The following is an 18,352-nucleotide window of genomic DNA, read 5'->3' as shown; positions in this document are numbered from 1 at the left end:
TAATATGCAAATACCCTTGTCTCCCGGTATTCTGGGTATTCTCATGTAACTTATTTCTGTACTCAATTTCAGCTGCATGTAATCATAAAGGAAATTGGATTCTAGGAAAAGGGGCATGCTCTCACACACCAACTGCAATAACATACCCATGAGAAGCATGCCATGATCATTGTCAAATACCATGGGAAAGGCATTCATCTCTTCAGGACTCCCTTGATTTTCGTAGAAGACCTGCAGTGGTGAAAGAGTCTGTATATCCCATACTCTAAAAACCTAGAGGGAGAGAGAGAGGAGAAAATCTAGTATTGTATCCTGACCGGATTTCCAACTACTTCTTGTTTCTATGACATTAATATTATAGCCCCCAATGAAAATCACATTGTTAAGAATGGTACATCCCAAAATAAGCAAGATAAATATCAAAGGTATCTTTATCCCTATTTTACTAAGGATAAAATGCACAGAAAGGCTGAATTTTGTGGGCCTGAGAAGTCCACAGCAGAACCAGATCTCATGAAAACTGGTTCTACCCCTTAATGACAAGATGTCTCCATTGTGCGACATACTTTTCTGCCACATACAGATAAATGCCACTTGTTTAAACAACTTGTATTTGAACTGGACTATGAAATGGTGTGCAACAGTACAAAGATAAATTTCAGGGGCTACTGGATAAAGAAATTCCTGAAACCTTTGACTGACAGCAGATGTTGGACCAAATCAGAATCAGAACACATTGCAGAACTATTATTTTTATGCATATAAAGTTCTTGTGCTCTCCTTTAGGAAATGCTACTGATTACAGTCAGGGTACCATCTTGTAAGGAGCACTTGATGTATTTAGATGTATTTGTTCTTTCAGGTTCAATGGAAAGCATAGCATCTGTTTTAAACTCTAGAGTAATTATATGTTAGCAGCACTTTTCATCTTGCCTGATCAAAAACTCTGTTGAACTTACTGCTATCCCATGCAAACTATTTTTAATACTTCAAGAAATCATGATTAAATTTCTCAGATTCCATGGCCTGTAGTGTGGTGTATTTCTCTGCATGGTAACTTTACTATGTTCTCAAAAGTTATTTTGTCATCACATCTTATTCAGCTGCCATAACCGGTGAGTCGCATACAGGCATTTGTGCAAGTTATTTGTATTCATTCAATTGTGCTATTACTATGGCTGCATTTTAATTGGGATTTTAACACAAAGACACGTCAGTACTCTCATAAATACCCTGAGTGTTGTGGGACTTTACAAAAGTCACAACCTGATTTTAAAGGATGTTACAGTGGATCCATCAGAATTCTGAAAAGAAAGGGAAGAAAAGGAACAGATACATCAATCAGTGTTTAAACAAATCACCTTTGGCACCCACCAGAGAGAAATTCATACATGAGTGTTTCAGAATGTTAAGTAGAAGAAAATTTCTCCTTAATATTTTGTTTGTTCTCAGGAAAACTCAAAAAGAAAGGACTCTAAAGAACTTTTTACTGAGAATAATTTTTTTTCTGAGACAGTACTGAGTCAAAAGAACCATGTCCATCGCATTCCTCTGATTGACTTCTGATTACATTTCAGAGGTCACTCAGACATGCAATTTCTAAAGCCTACAAAAAGCAAAACAGTCATTGAGAAGCCTTGAAAAAGGAAATCCATTTGAAGAGGAAAAAAAATTATGAAGCTCTTCATCCAGCTGAACAGCAGACCAGCAAAAACAGAAAGAAGAATCAATGATGAGAATTGAGAAAGGGCAATATCGCAGGCAGATCTCCAAGCTCAGTGCTGGTACACTCACAATTAGAGCATGTAAAAACAGGTCTAAGTGCTGAAAATCAATTAAAAGTAGGTATCTATGGAGATACTACAGTCAGATGAAAATAATAAGTCACTGAACAGAGATATAATAACCTTTCCATCCAGATCTGTTACAGTATTAGTGAAATTACACAAAACCAAAATGAAGAAAGACAATTCTAATAGTTTAATGGACCATTCAAGTTAAATTGGTCAACAAGTGAGGCATGGGTTTGATGTAATAACAAAGCAATAAAAAGAGAAGATTTTTTTATGGCACAGATGAATATAAGAGCTTCCTGCACTACTTCTTGCTGCTTGTTCAGCTGTTATGGCCAGTACCACATTAAGAAAATGCAGTCACCTGAAGTGACAGCAAAAACCTAGACACATCACAGCATTCATAAATCTCTCCCCTGCCTTATGGCTGCCTTCTTTTCCCAGCCCGTGGGCAGGGATGGGGAGATTACATAAAGCCCTGCTCCACATGAGTAACTCCCACACATGGCATCACCAGTGTGGCTGCAAGACAAAATGTCAGTGCTGCTCATCTGCATCAGCACACAGACTGTGCATGAATCCATACACGAAGAGAGGCAACAAAAGGCATGCTGATTTAGAAATTAGGAAGTGACTACGGGGAGTGGCCTTAGGAGTGTTTTGTTAATACTAACATTACTGTCCTACTTATTTATTGAAGAATTTCCCACAGCATCCTGAGAAATACCAGGAATCCCTGAAAACCTTTGAGAACATATTCTTTTTGGCAAAGTGCTTTTAGACTGTGTCTTATGAAATCACAAAATACAGACTATATACAAGCAAACAAAACACATTAGGGAGGAGAAGGAATGTGGAAAGAAGGTGCTTCATGCTCTATTGGAAATAACCCACTGTTTCAACCTCATAGGGAAAGCTGAGCTGTACTTCCAGCAACATTGTATTTACTATGGTAACCTACATTAATGAGAACTTGGTTTGGTCTAGTTGCTAGCAGAATTTGCCTTGACCCACAGACAGACTTTTTAAAGAGTTAGCAGTGCAGGGATTCTTGCCTGTGTTCCCACATTGTGACCAGCATTCTTCACACAGTTGGTATCTGGGACACATGCAAGAAATGCACATTCCATCTCTTTCCTACCTTGGCGGCAACAGCCCCAGTAAACAACTCCGTTATCCTCTCCAGGATTGCAATCTGGATCAGTTCCTTCTGTGCTGGGGTGCTCTTCTTGTGTCATTCATTTTTCAACCCAATGGCAAAATCACATAGTTACAGATGGAATTTCTACAGACACTGATAAAAATTGGGAACCAAATCCCCCCAGAATTCAGTGGGAGTTCTTGCCACTGAGACCCCTTCTGAGCCCTCTGACATCCCTTGAAAAATTTAAACGTCTATATTTGCATTCATAAACACTTTCCTCTTGAGCACCACCTTCAAGCCCTAAAACTCAGAACACAGAAAAAAGTCTGAACAATCTTTTCCATTGGCTCTAAAGCCTATGTTTTATGATCACGTAAAACCAGCAACACACCTCTCTTTTATTTTCCTTAGTACATTTGAAGACAAACAGAAGGCAAAACATTCATCTTAACAACTAAATTGTGAAGAGCAGAGGGAAATAGAGAAAAGATGGGAAATAGGGCCAGAAAAAATTGGTAAATAAAATTTTTACATGCTCTCAGTAAAAAAAATAAAGTTCAGTCTTGGGAACATTTATCTCTTGCCAGGTTTTTATGAGGATGCTACTGTGGAAACATGCTTTGACTTTGGAAGAAGTAAATCCTGTTCTCCTTTCTATCTGTAATTAACTGAGATAGATAAGGACTAAAGAAGTTCAGGTTTTGCCCCTTCCCCTTCCCCCACCAAAACATAACCCTTCAAATTACTCATAGTTAAGAATAAGTGAATTTAAAACACTGTTCTACAGGAAATATCTCAATAACTCTCTAGAGGAAACAGTAACTTTCTTTTAGTTCTTCCAAACTCTCACATTCTGCTGATACTTTTTGAAAGTTAAAGAATATTTGTTTTTTGAAGAAGTCAACTTTCCTCAATTTTACAGAATGGTGATGCTGCAAGTCTTTAAAAGGACTTATGAAAAAACACTTATGCAGGAAAATCCAAAATCCAATCACTCTTGGGGCAGAAAGAAGTTGCACTAGCCACAGTATTCACTGTAGGCATAGACAAGGAAGAGTAAGGAACAATTAAAGTAGATTTTTTTGTTGAAGTGTTTAGTTTACATGCTCCTGTTTGCTACCCTGTTCACCTGTTTGAGAGGGTCATTTAAGGCTCCATGGTCTAAGTGAAAAAATTCACAAATTCATACAGAACATCTGAGGCCTCAAAGACAAAAATCACTAGGCATGAATGTCAAACTGCAGTGCTGCTTGTTGTGTTATTTAATAGAGTAAGTTATCTGCAGAGAGTGCCTATATGTGTCTTGTGATCCCTGAAGGTGATCCTGCAAAGTGCTACAACTCCCTGTCACAGTAAGAAGACTTAGGAACAAACTGATGTCAATGGGATTGCTTGTGAAGTTAAGAGAAGGAGGATTTAGCTCTAATCATATTAATGCAATGTGGTGCAGCAGACAGTACTATAAGTACTGCCTTATTGAGACAGCCACTTGACAAAGTTCAAAAGAATAAGCATTCCAAATCACTTCCTCAGATATTATGATTAATCTGGCAGTATATAAAATTACTTACTTTTCCCAAACATGAAGGGATTCTGGAAAGAAATGAAACTGTCATATGCAACAGAGAATCTAATTACACAGTAATGAGCCTGAAGGATATATATTGGGTGCTGCTACTGAGAGTGTGTAAATGCTTTGCATGTCTTGTCTCTATACTGTGTGCAGGATGTGCAGCTAACAGACAGACCTGGTCCCTGCTGCAAAGACAAAATAAAACTCAACACTTCTGGAGAACCGCTTCAGTGGACATTTAGATGGTGTGGGGTCAGAAACAGGAAGCTAGGGGTGTAGGACAGAGGCAGTTGCCCATGGGTACCTGAATCAGAAGTTAAAAACCAGGTCAGGTTCTTCCTGTCAATCTTCAACCAATCTTAGAATGATTTTCTCACCTTAGACAAAGTTTTCTAAGGAATTTTACTTTTTCATGGAATAACAACAGTTGTGGTTGGAAGGGACCTTTGGAGATCATCTTGTCTAACACCATGGTTCAAGTGAAGCCACACAGAGCAGGGCCATGTCCAGATGGACTTGAAATATTTCCAAGGATGGAGATTCCACAACTTCTCTGGGCACCCTGCGTCAGTACTCGGTCTCCCTCACAGTAAAGAAGTGTTTCCTCATGTTCAGACAGAAGCTCCTGTGTTCCAGTTTTCATTGCCTTTGTTGAGGTCACTGGGAACCACTGAAAAGATCCTGGTACCATCTTCTTTACACCCTCCTTTCCAATATTTGCATACATGGATGAGACATCCCTTGAGACTTCTGTAGGTTAACTTTGTAGTGACTTTTTTTTTTGCAGACTACCTAGCACACAGAGTAATCTGAATATTAGAAAAAGGGACAGGAAATAACAGAAAATTGGGTATCTTACATGAAAAGTCTGAAGAATATTCAATGTTATTGAAGGATTATGCAATATAAGAGGAGAATAAAATTCTTAATATCTGGGAGAAACAAATAAACCAAAGAGAATAAAAGCACAGCAGTAAGAGAACTTTGGGTTTCAATGCTGTATACAAAAGTGTATCTGATATAGATGTGGCCACATAATTTTTGTGAAGGATGACTGGAGCAGATTTCCCAAATGCCTCTTTTTCAAATTATCTAGATTAAATTTAATATTGTTGCTCTATGGTACATTCCAGTAACAGCCATGATTAGCATGGTTTGACATAAGTTAAGCAGTGTGTTCCCAGCTGAGTTGCTCTCAGTTTTCAGGAAGACAAATGACTGTACTACAAATATATCCTTATAATAATGTCACGTGCTTTCAAAACAGGCTAGACAAACATCCACACTAACAGGCACTGATACAATCACCTGCTCAGTTACAGACACAAAATGACACTTATGACTTCCCACAGGGATATTGTCCAGCCTATATTAAACAGATCAGGAGACAGAAGACAGGAGACTGATAACATTAGGGGTTGAGTAAATTTACAAAAGTCAGAAAATGACAGAACTAATAACATATCTTACCTCCTTTTATCGTCTCTGAAATGCTAAAAATCTACCCTTAGGTTGTGTAAGAATAAAGCTAATATATGTGCAACAGAATTACTTTAGGATGGGCAAATTTTAGGAAGGAAATGTTTATGTGGTTGCATCCTGTTGGCTGCATTAGATTTAAAAGAAATTGTGAATGGAATGAAACTCTCCCATGCCCCAGAATGGAGATATGAGAAATCCCCACTTCTTGCACTACTCTCCTGCCATGTGTAAATGTGTGCATTGCTCTTCAGCTAACAAAAAATGAAATTACTTTTAAAATGAAAAAAAACCAAAGAACACTGATTTCACTTGTTTAACACAAGGGTTTTATGTTTACAAATGATACTGTACAGTGGTTTAAAGACTGGGAATATGCTTCTTATATTAGCCCTACTGATCATCAAACAAAACTGGTTTTATGAATTGAAGCCTGTAGGCTCAAATCTTCTTCTCCTGACTCACTTAGGTGGTCTAATTCAACCAAACCCACCACTGGAGATGTTCTAGTAAAATCAATGAAACGACTGGTGAAGTACATTTTGGCTTTCTGACTTCCATTGACAACTCAAATAGGCGAGATACGAAGCTGTAGCCTCCACTGTTCAAGTTCTGAATCCCCACTCTGCAGTAAGTGGAAGAGTGGCTGTCATTGCTCCACAGCCTTTCAGTACAAGAGCTGGTCTGGTCTCTGCCATTAGCCTTAACCTCCTTGTTTCCACAGAGTATAACATCATCTTTCAGGCCTGCTTCCTGCCACATCTACAAGCTCAATAGCCCCTGTGCCTATGAGTGGTTTTCTTTTCCCCTTGATGCTTCCTGAATGCATTCAATCAGTTCTGTAATATGACAAAATTAAGTAGTAAGTGTTTCATGATGCAGGACGAAAAGAAGAATGGGCAAACTATAGAGAGATAGGGGCAATGAAGGACTGAGTGACATGAATGAGAGGAGAAAAAAAACCACAGCAGAGATTTCCTATGCATTATTCTTCTATCTGTGCTGAAGCATCAAGTCAGTTTTCCATTGTTTCTTTACCCCACAGACTGTTCTCATATTACCATACATTCTGTAAAAGTCATTCTTCTGTTTATTGGGCCCATCAGGAAAAAAGCAAACAAACAACTATAGCAATTTCTATTAACTTAGAGTGCTGATATTTGTAGAAATATGCATTAGTGGTAATTTAATAACCAGGCAGATCAAATACCTTCATACAGGACAACTTTGACTTGCTTGGCTTGAAACTCGTCATAATTCATTGTCTATCTAGTGTATCCTGAAGCATCTGAGGATGCTGCTTAGCTGTAATTCCAAGTCCAAAGCTGGCTTTTTTAAAAGGACTTAATGTATTCTACCAGCCTTTCTTGTCAATAAAAAAGATGTTGCTTCAGTGCTTGAATAAGCCATATTATTTTACTTTGTAGAGAAAAGGTGTAAAATAATTCTAACTGTAGGAAATACATCACTCATTCCTCTTTTTATTTATTTTCTGTTCCCAAATGATAGGTATCAATGATATTACAATCATAAATCTAGAGATAGGCTTTGGCAGTCATCTTGCAAAAAATGTTTCCTGAAAACTGCTTTAGTGCCTTCTGCAGAATAATTCCAATCAAAGAGTTATATAGATTCACATTTACAGTTATATACTTATGCTTTTACTTTTATGCCAATAACCTAATCTATGATATAACATGCTGACACTTTAGCAACCATGTATTCTATGAAAACCTGAGACTGTATTTTGGTACAATGACACAAGGGATGAGTTAATACCTTCAGACAAATTTAACAGTAATTCCTTTTTGGAAATATTTTCAACCAATGGAAGTCAAGATAGACACTGTAATTGTAGTTGTAATTTTTTTGTTATTACTGGCTCAGGACAACTTGTTTTCAGTTAGATTAAATATCACAGAGGTCTCTTCAATGCTTTCCAGAAATCTGTATTGGCCAAAATGCCACCAAGTAAATAAGGAGGTCTGCTCCAAAAAGAAGACAACACTGTTCAGGTGTTTCTTCTGCTGACAAAAGCAGAACTGATCTAGTGAAATGTTATAGTTTTGACTGGAGTAGAGTTAATTTTCTTCCCAGTGGCTGGTATGGGGCTGTGTTTTGGATTTGTGCTGAACAGAGGTTGGTAATACAGAGATTTTTTTGTTACTGCTGAGCTGGCCTTGCACAGAGCCAAGGCCTGCTGAGTAATCTGTAGGTTTGGAATCTACCTCACGAAGTTAACACACTGATGCCACCCTCCCCTTCTCCTGGGATCTACTCTGTTTTCCATGCACTGGGATGTTCAGACTGTTAGAATTAATAATCTTCTAAACTAGCTCTTCCACTATAATATAAATCTCCTGTGATTTCTAATTTTTGTCACTAGTGCTGTGAAACCATGGTTTCGGATTTGTTCATTTTTACATTTTTGTATAAACTACAACATACATTTCTGTTCTGTAGTATGGAACTAAGGCTAATACCATCAAATACATCCCCCAGTACTCTGGTAACAGATGTGTAACATTTGTGGTACCTTTAAAACCATTCACTGCAGGTTTTGAGCCCTTAATTCTGCCAATACTACTTCAGACTGCAACGCTTTGCTGCAGCACAAGTCTGAAACCAAAAGCCAATGCGATCCCTTATTTTTGAATTCTGTAGAATAAATCAGTTACATACAGGCTGCAGAGACATTCTTGTGAGCACATTTGATATTGCATAAAAATATCTTTACAATGACAAGGAACTTTTCAATATAGTTCAAGAGAAATAGCCATGAAGTTTAAAATCAGTCTGAATCCTCAAATGTACCAATTATGTACAAAGATAAAAATTGCAAACTCAAATTTAAAAAAATTAAAAGTCCCTACTTTTCACCTTTTTTTGCAACTTTAGTTGAAAATAGCACAATAAAAAAGCTATTTTTTTAACATGGATAGCTGATACGGTTTAGGTTAAATTTCACTTTGGGAAGGTTCTGAAAAAGTATTAATTAAATTTTCCTAAGCTTTTCCCTAGTTCTCCTATTCTGTCAAGTATTTATTGTAAAATCTATATAAAGAGATTTTGCTTTGCTAGGATACAATGCTTCTATGAGATCATTGATATTCTCTAACTTATTTTCAGTATAGATATATAGGCTGTCCATATTTTGCTTTAGTGGCCTCCTATATCACAGTCACTAAAAGATTAAAAAAACCAGAGAAAACTATTTTGATTTTTTTATGCTAAGCAGATGGAAAAGCAAGTTGGTCTTTGTTTTTTAGGTGGAAACAAATTAAATGTTTAAAGTTAAAAGTTCCCTGAGAAGCTGCACACCTCTGTTTAATTCCTGGTTCTTGACTATCAAACACAAATGTCCTTTAAGTAGGTTGGAAGCAATCCTGTTATAGCTGACCTCCCTGTGCTATTTGGTATACTGTGTATCATCTGTAGGTTGCATATTTGAGGCACAGAGCGATCAGCACTTTATTTGAAAGTCTGTGTTTAGACTTCTCTGTGACGGATTCCTTCTTTTTGATATAGTTTTCACTATGACCACAAGATTTATCTGACATTTGAAAGTCTAGGAATTTATTTCTTTGATGGGTTTTTTTTTTGGGTTTTTTTTTGAGAAGTGCAATTTCAGCCTTGTAACTCACTGCACTATTTAAACACATATAGCTTTTAATTAAATATTTTTAAAGCTTTTAATTAAAAAATTAATTAAATATAATTAATACTTTCATATATTCATTTACAGATACAAGTGGTCTTACCGATGTCATTGGCACAACTCAGCTATATTTAGTTAAGATCACATGTCCACACACTTGGAGACTTTTAAAATAGATTTTGCTTTCTTATGAATCATCATATTGAATCATAGAAAAGCCCAGAAGGACCCTCAAGAGATCTTCTACATTTACTGGCCCAGGGGCTTCATTCTCAGTTGCTTTTCCATAAATATCTTAATGTTCATTCATTCCCCTTAAGTCATGTCTTACATCTTACTGCATTTTTCCTACATGCATAGCTTGCAGGCTATCTGTCAAAACCCTCCTTAATCCACAGCAATGCATGCCTGTAGCAAAGTTACAGTTACTACAGAACAGACAGGTATAGGTTTATAGGAGTGAGGAAGGGGGAAGGGTTATGGCTCCAGGATTATGTGAAGATGGGAAATTTTGATAATTTATTTTCAGCTAGTATTACTTTTAGAAATGTGTGGTATTTTTTAAGAATAAGATTAAAGAAGTGAAAATGTGGTATTTACTGTCACCACAATGAGCAGTGGTAAGCAATTATAGCAGAGGAGTGGCATGGGCAGGAGTATTTCCTACATAACCCAATAAAAATCTGGAAAACCTTGAGATAAATTGATATCTCGGTTGACTAATTACTTTAGGTCCTTATTGATTTATAGGAGCTATTTTTCATAGATCATACCTTCAATTTCAATGGCCATTCTGAACTCTAATACTTCTGCTCAAGGCCTGCAGCTTTAACCAGTTTGGGGTAACTGGTTGATTTAGTATCTATCCTCTCTACTCCATCATTGCAGATGCTAGAAGATACTGAGTAGTGCTAAATATTGAAAATATTGCACTGGACCACTCTTGAAAGAGTTCCATAGCCATTCACAACTACTCCCTCAGGGGCTTCTCTTTTATTTTTACACATGTTTATAGAAGTTTTTATTCTCTCCTGAAAAGTGACAAATGATATAATGATATAAATCACCAACAACATGATTCCACCAATAACTTCTTGTAAACCCATCTATTTCCAGCAGAATCTTACAATATTTGGTAGAAGAAGTGTTTTTACTGATTTTATTAGTACTCCCGCTCATGGGCAATGCTTTGGATCAGCAAGCTTTGTAAAAGACACAGCTTAGAAAGAGATCAATAGCTGAACAAGATACATAGAGACACCAGAAGAACTCCACCTATGGACTTAGGCAGGCAAGCAGAGAGAAGGGTAAAAGAGCTGCAGGAAATTTTTGCAGGTGATCACTACTGAATGAAGCATTTGGGTACAGGTTCTGTTTTAATTCTGACAGTTGCTAAAGTAATACAGAAATTATCAGAATGTTAATACTACTATTGTACACATTCTTTTATCACACTCGGGAATATGTCAAATAGTTCCATTCTTGTTTCTCAATACAAAATAATTTGGAAATGTTAAATGAAACCCCTGCCTTTTAATTAAACAAACTGATAACCAATTACTATCAGAAGTACTTACTCAAAAATAGATTCCTACTTGAATTTATAACATTGATTTCACAGAATCACAGAATCATTTAGGTTGGAAAGACCTCCAAGATCACAGAGTCCAACCTCTGACCAAGCACCACCCTGTCAACCAGATCACGGCACTAAGTGCCACGTTCAGTTGTTTCTTAACACTTCGAGTGATGGTGACTCCACCACCTCCCTGGGCAGCCCATTCCAATGTTTAACAACCCTTTCTGTGGAGAAATTCTTCCCGATATTAAACCCAAACCTCCCCTGGCACAGTCTAAGGCCATTTCCTCTTGTCCTATTTCTAGTTGCCTGGGAGAAGAGGATGATCCCCACCTGGCTGCAACCCCCTTTCAGGCTGTTGTAGTGAGTGATAATGACTCCTCTCCGTCTCCTTTTCTCCAGGCTAAACACCCCCAGCTCCCAAGACCACTCCTTGTAGGACTTGTGCTCCAGGCCCTTCATCAGCCTCACTGCTCTTCCCTGGACATGCTCCAACACCTCAATGTCCTTCCCAAAGTGAGAGGTCCAACAATGAACACAGGATTGGAGGAGTGGCCTCACCAGTGCTGAGTACAGGGGGACAGTCACTGCCCTGGTCCTGCTGGCCACACTATTGCTGATACAGGCCAGGATGCCATTGGCATTCTTGGCCATATGGGCACATTCCCAGCTCAAGTTCAGCTGCTGTTGACCAGTAACCTCAGGTCCTTTCCTGCTAGGCAGCTTTCAGCCACTCTCCCCCAAGCCTGTAATGCTGCCTGGGGTTGTTGTGGCCGAAGTGTAGGACCTGACACTTGGTCTTACTGAACCTCACACTGTTGGCCTCAGCCCATCGATCCAGCCTCTCCAGATGCCTCTGCAGAGCCCTCCTACCCTCCAGGAGATTGACACTCCCCCAGCTTGGTGTCTTCTGTGAATTTACTGAGGGTGCACTTGGTCCCCTCATCTTGAGCATCAGTAGGGATATTAAGCAGGTCTGGACCCAACACTGATCCCTGGGGATCACCACTAGAGATTGGCTGCCAGCTGGATGTGGCACCATTCACTACAACTCTCTGGGCCTGGCCATCCAATCAGTTCTTAACCCAGTGAAGGTGCACCTGTGCAAGCTGTGTGTGGGCTGACAGATTTTCCAGGTGTGTTCTATGGGGGATGGCCTCGAAGGTTTTGCTGAAGTCCAGGTAGACAATGTCCACAGCCTTTGCCTCACCCACCAGGCGGGCCACCTGCTCATAAAAGGACACCAGGTTAGTCAGGCAGGACCTGCCTTTCCTAAACCTGTGTTGGCTGGGCCTGATCCCTTGGCTGTCCTGTATGTGCTGTGTTATTGCACTCCAGATGATCTGTTCTATAACTTTGCGGGGCACTGAGGTCAGGCTGAGAGGCCTGTACTTCTCTGGATCCTTCTTGCAGCCCTGTTTCCTTGAAGTTCAGAAAAGTGTTTTACCTTTGCACAGGAAAGGCTGATGACATGTTGATCTTTTTCATTGGTCACAATTTCCACAACACTATGTCTGTGTCCTAATAGCTTCCCTGTAGGGCTAAAATTAACAGCAGGATTCCACAAACGAAGGATTCTGTCATTACCTGAAAGAAAAAAAAAAAAAAATAGAGTTAGAAAGATTGGATAGTCACTTGTATTGCAAATAAGCTTTGTAATTGAGAGCTTAGTGTTCATAAGTCTGTCCTTTCATTCAGGTAGACTACTCCCATATAAGGATGTGAATTTTTCATTCTAAGGGATGGATTCCAGCTTATGTTTCATTGCTAATCCCCAAACACATATTAAAAATGCGTAACTGATTAGCTTTTCAAAGCCTTTTTATTTTACTAGAGGAATGGTGGGGACACTGAATGGGACTACATGGACTAGTCCCAGAGGAGCAGAGCACTTTAATAAAAATACAACTGGGCTTCATATTTTGTTTCCTTCAAAGACATAATTTAGAAGAATGTAAAAAAATTTTTGTGTCCACTTAGCCAGGACACAAAGGGATAACCTCCTCTACGGAAGAACATGCAGAAAGGAGAGGGCAGGAAAGTTGACAGCAGGTAGGAAATAGTAACTGCTGATGATTGAGTTTGTAGTAAAGTAAATGAGAATTAGGTATTTCACTCTTATCTGTATGTTCAAACTTCAAATTTGCCTACAATTTAAGGAATAATCTTTGACTGTGTTATAGCTGAATCTTTGGTACTATTTTGCTAACAGCCTCCATAAATATTTCAAAACACAAAGATGTTAAAAAATTATTTTAACTTTCGATTCCTGGCAAATATTGCAATTGTATGAATATGCATCTGGCTGAACACTCTATTTTGACACACAATAAATGAAATAACCACATTTTGTCTAGACTTCTGTTCAAGTTTTAGTTTTCTCTCAGCTTAAATTGAAGAGCAAAAAGCAAAAAAACCCACAGCCTAAGAACTACATGCCCCAAGAGAACCAGCTCAATTATGTTAAGCGCTCAGCTCAATTATGTTAATAATCTTCCTTAAGCTTGTTCAACCTACTGCCATTAGTCAGTCTCTCCATAACTCTCCAGAAATCTATTCCTTTCCTTCTTAATGCAGCAAGATGTGATTTGTTTAGGAGCACCATCTCCCTTTTCCTCCATTAAAAAATATTGTTCTCTGAGTTAAATTGATTCCACTGTTTATGTGGCTTCTCTCTAAATGAGAGAAGCTCACTGGAGGAATGATCTACTCTTAAAATAACTACAACAGAAAGCCATTTTGATTTATGCCAGCTCATTTCACAAGTGTGACTGAGAATTCAACTACACAAACAGCTGTACCAGCACAATGGAGGGAGAACGTCTGCACAGGAAAGGAGGGCCATGAGTAAGTAGATGACTGGCTTGAAACTTCAGGGGGAAGAGATTATTTTTCAGGCAAAACTACTCTAGATAATCTTTATATGCTGTAAGCATGGCGCAGGAAGTAACTTAAATGGGTTATAACTGCACAAATGGTTTATGAAGCCCTTTTGGATGGGGAAACTCCAGAACATGGTGGGTCCCTGCTCACTTCCCCAGATTTTGTGTCAGGCTGTCCCAGACAGGTCCTGCAAGTTAGCAGAACCCTTGTAACCAGGTTAGTATATACTGAGAAACAAGTCCATGGAGTAAAACTCAACATACCTCTTACCAGCCCCAGATGGAAACTGTCATGTCTTAAGATGATGGAAAACTGGGTAGAAACTGTTGACAATATCTGATCAACTTGACTGCCTGCTTGCTGCACTTTTGAGGAACAGAGCCTTTCTAGGTCTTCCTAACTGCTCTGTTCTTTATATTCCTGAAGTAATGGCAGATGATCGAAGGGGAGGATAGCCCCCTTTAATTCTGGCACAGAGAATGTCTTTTAAGAGTAGAATCACTAATACTTGCCATTTACTTCAGGTATTAACTGGAAGATCAAGTGACATTTGGGAAGAAAACCTTTCCCTACATTAAAAATACTGTTTGCTTTTCATGTGAAATAGTGGATTAATTTTAGTTCCTTTTACTGACATGGAGATAATGGTAGATTTTATTTTAGTAGATATTATTTATATTAGATTTTTTTTTGTTGTAGTAGATGCATTCTCTTCTCTATTTCTGGACTAATGCCAGATTGGCCCTAACATTCACTACTACACTGGAACATTTCCTGGAACATTTGTTCTCTCCATGCTCCAAATATGCCTCCAGGATTAAGAATCCTGACACAGAAAGTGTGGGTATTAAGCACATTCAAGAAAAGCCTGAAGAAGATGATCTATCCAACAGCAAATTTTTAAGATTTTGTGAAATCAGTGATTTGAATCAAAACAGATTCAGTTGTGTGGGGTCCTTTCCATGATAAATAATTATAAAAACAGATGTTTAGGGTTTTTTTAGAAGTCAGATTCTACAGCCACAGCTCTGTTCTAGTCAGATGTTATGGACTCAAATACCTTCTTTGAACATGTGATGCTTTGTCAAACTGTCTCTCTTGACGACACAGTTTTGCAATTTGTGTGGTATTACAAGTCTGCTGAGCTGTCTGCACTCCAGTGGTGTTGAAACCCAGTTGACAACAATAACATTTTTGAATGGAGAAATACTAGGCTTAGCCTGGCATCCTCTACAGACTATAAATGAAAAATATACCTCCTGGTTTCTTTCTATGCTACTACTCTCACACAGAAAACTCCTTATAATTTAAAAGAACTTGTCTTTCCTTCAAATCTGTCTTTTAAATAACCTTGCCTTACAATGTCTGTAAAATCTCTTCAGAACAGTCAGACATCTGGCAAACTAGCTTATCATACTGACAAATGTCTCAATATTTTTTCTTTGTGCTTCCTTGTCTTTTATGTTTTTCTTAAATTTAGACTGCATCATTAGCTTCTGAGAGCTAATATTAGAGGAGTTCTGGTATGTGATTCCTATCACTAAGATTCCTGGGAATTCCTGAAAATGTGCTTCACTTGTTCCAGGAATTCACAAAGGAAACTGAACTAGCAGAGAGTAGTTCCTTTTATCAGTCTTAATCTGTTACTGTTAGATTTAGAAAACATGAATAGTTTTTCTTCTGCTTCATTGCTCACAGGAAAACAACACCCAGATTTGAAGAACTAATAGGGCTAGAAGTTGATGTACCATTTAAACCTGATCATCTCCTGCTTTTATATGCATACCTAATTTGATTTTAACTGCAGTCATGCCCTTGAAGTGATGATTAAGACATAGCTGGAATTGAAATGAATACAGAATAAGAAGAAAACCATGTAACTTCATTCAATGTAATATTAATGCAAAATGGTACACAAAGAAGTTATTTTAAACTACTCTGGGCTCCATATTTTAGGCTGCCATCAGGCTTTTATAATTTTACTGGTTGAAATCTAGCCTTAAGCATGAAAAGCGAACTCACTACCAGGTTTGTTTTTATCTTATTCATTTTTATAAACATCAAATATCTAGAAGATAAAATTAGGTTGTGTCACAGTACTGAAAAACTCATGAGCATGTGTCTTTCAGTAATAAGAATAAGAGTGTTAAAACATGACTTCTTTAATAGTCACAATAATAAGTATCACAGTATGTAGCATTCCATTTGTGCTATAAACACCTGGCTAAATAACATTAAGTTGAGGCTTAGTAAAACGTTTAGCAGATAGATCCTTGCTGAATACTTTAGAAGCTAGCCTGCAATCAAAGGCTGGATTTTCCTTTTATTTTAATTGCTCAATGTGACAAACAAACATAGCTTTTACAAATGTTTGAACATGTCACCAAGAAATCTATATATTATGATTCCTGAATTATTTACCTGTTATGGTCTGATTTTTAGGGTATATTACAGATAAAACTGCAGGCTCCCTAATTAACTAGCTTGTGTTAATTTTAAATAGCTTACATTTGTCATTAACTGGATCATCAATGTGTGTTTTTCAGTTAGTTAAGAGTGAGATGACTTTTAAGATACAGAGGCAAACATAGTGTGCTCCAGCCTGGCAGCGTGCTGTGCCATTGTGAGCAGTGTATTCTATTAAGAGAGCACAGAATTCTAAAGCTCAGCTTTTGAAGGCTTTAGCAGACAGGACACTCAAGACCTGTAGCATTATTCCAGTTCTTGGTTTGGCTTCATAGTAGGCCCTGACTGATCTAACTCCACAGTGAAACCTGAAGAGGTGATCCCACCCTGTCTTTGTCTTTGGACGTGCATTCCCATTGTGTTCTGGGACTCTTAGTAATACAGCTCAGGAATAATTTCCTTTCTTTTTCAAGGGGAGCAGCAGGGCTAAGCTTTGGGAATGAGGGTGAGAGGCAGCAGGATGTCTTTCAATAATTAGGCGATGGCTGTTGGGTGAACAAGCAGGACGGGATTCCAACTCAAGGGTATGTAAACATTATGAATTGACAGGAAGACTGTTAGAAGTACAATTTCTTACACTTTTTCAAAAATCATCAAAATCATCATTACAGAGTCCTTAAACACAATATTATTAAACTTTTTTCATGTTGCCCACACTTTCAGGACTTTTGTGTGGTGAAAGTCAAAACAAATTAGAATTCAATGTTGAGAAAACTCATCTGCTTCTAAAATATTCTGATTAGGTATCTGTTTAGATGGGATAGGAGCTCCTGCATTCTAAGTCTATCCTGCAACCATCACAAACAAGTATGCAATCTAACCTTTTCAAAATTCCAAGCTCCATTTCAAACTGAGAATACTTTTCTGCAACTGCCACTGGACAGAAGACTCTTCCTGAACATCACTGTTCTAATTTTTGCTCTAATAGACATCAGTGGCATTCCTTGTTAATTGTCACTTTTCTACGTTATAGAAACTATACTTTTTTAATCTTTGCACAATGGTGCAGTTAGAGCTTAGCTCAGTTTGTTAGAGCCTGCTGCTAAAAACACCAAGGTTGTGAGTTCAATCGCTTTATGGGCCATTCACATAAGAGTTGGACTTGATGATCCTTACAGGTACCTTCCAACTCAGAATATTCTGTGATTCTGTTTTATGAACAGTCTCTCCATGATAAAACTTCCCCCATCCTTTTTCTATACTCAACTAGTCTTTCTCAAAAGTGGTTCATATCAGCAATACAGAACCAGCACAGGTACCTAGGGCAAGTGTCGCTGCACGGTTGTCCTATTCCTATTCTGTGCCACAAGTGTTTACTGCTGGTCACTGACAAAGTGGGGTGAGCGCTTTAGGCAGACCTTTGGTCTGGCCTACCACAGCTATTATAAATTTCTTAGAAAGTTTATCCAGATTTTTCTCTTCTTCTATTTCCAGAAGAAGATTTCCAGTGTGTAAAAGAAACTTTTACTAGTTCCTGTGTAATTGACCTTCTTTCCCATTCAGACACCTCACCCTGGTTTTATTACCACAGCAAAATCCTCCAGTTCTACCTGTAGGAAATACTACCCACATTTCATTCTATAGGACCTCCTTTATGTCATCAGTACATTTCTCCAGACTAGTTTTTTATGACAAGGTAATCAGTGTAAACAGTATCTGCTCCAAGGCTGAACTTCAGAATGTTCACTAATAACTCTCCTACAGCTGTATTGCTTTTCCCTTAAATCTTGTGTCTAGAAAATCAATAGAACTGTCTGATATTTATTTTGATATATGT

General features: G+C 38.1%; 1 protein-coding gene across 9 annotated transcripts in view; it reads right to left on the bottom strand.

Moving 5' to 3' along the window:
* The window catches only part of WDR64 (WD repeat domain 64), a 71,636-nt gene that overhangs the window by 26,107 nt on the left and 27,177 nt on the right, over positions 1–18,352 (bottom strand). For all 9 annotated transcript variants that reach the window (XM_069010390.1, XM_069010391.1, XM_069010385.1 and 6 more), the window contains 2 exons: positions 12,674–12,813; positions 147–273 (listed from right to left, as the gene is read on the bottom strand). In XM_069010390.1, coding sequence (XP_068866491.1) covers positions 147–273; positions 12,674–12,813 — 267 coding nt within the window. The remainder of the gene's footprint in view (positions 1–146; positions 274–12,673; positions 12,814–18,352) is intronic.

This window comes from Aphelocoma coerulescens, chromosome 3 (assembly GCF_041296385.1).
Source record: "Aphelocoma coerulescens isolate FSJ_1873_10779 chromosome 3, UR_Acoe_1.0, whole genome shotgun sequence".
Lineage (NCBI taxonomy): Eukaryota > Metazoa > Chordata > Aves > Passeriformes > Corvidae > Aphelocoma > Aphelocoma coerulescens.
This window is presented reverse-complemented; position numbering and strand designations above follow the sequence as displayed.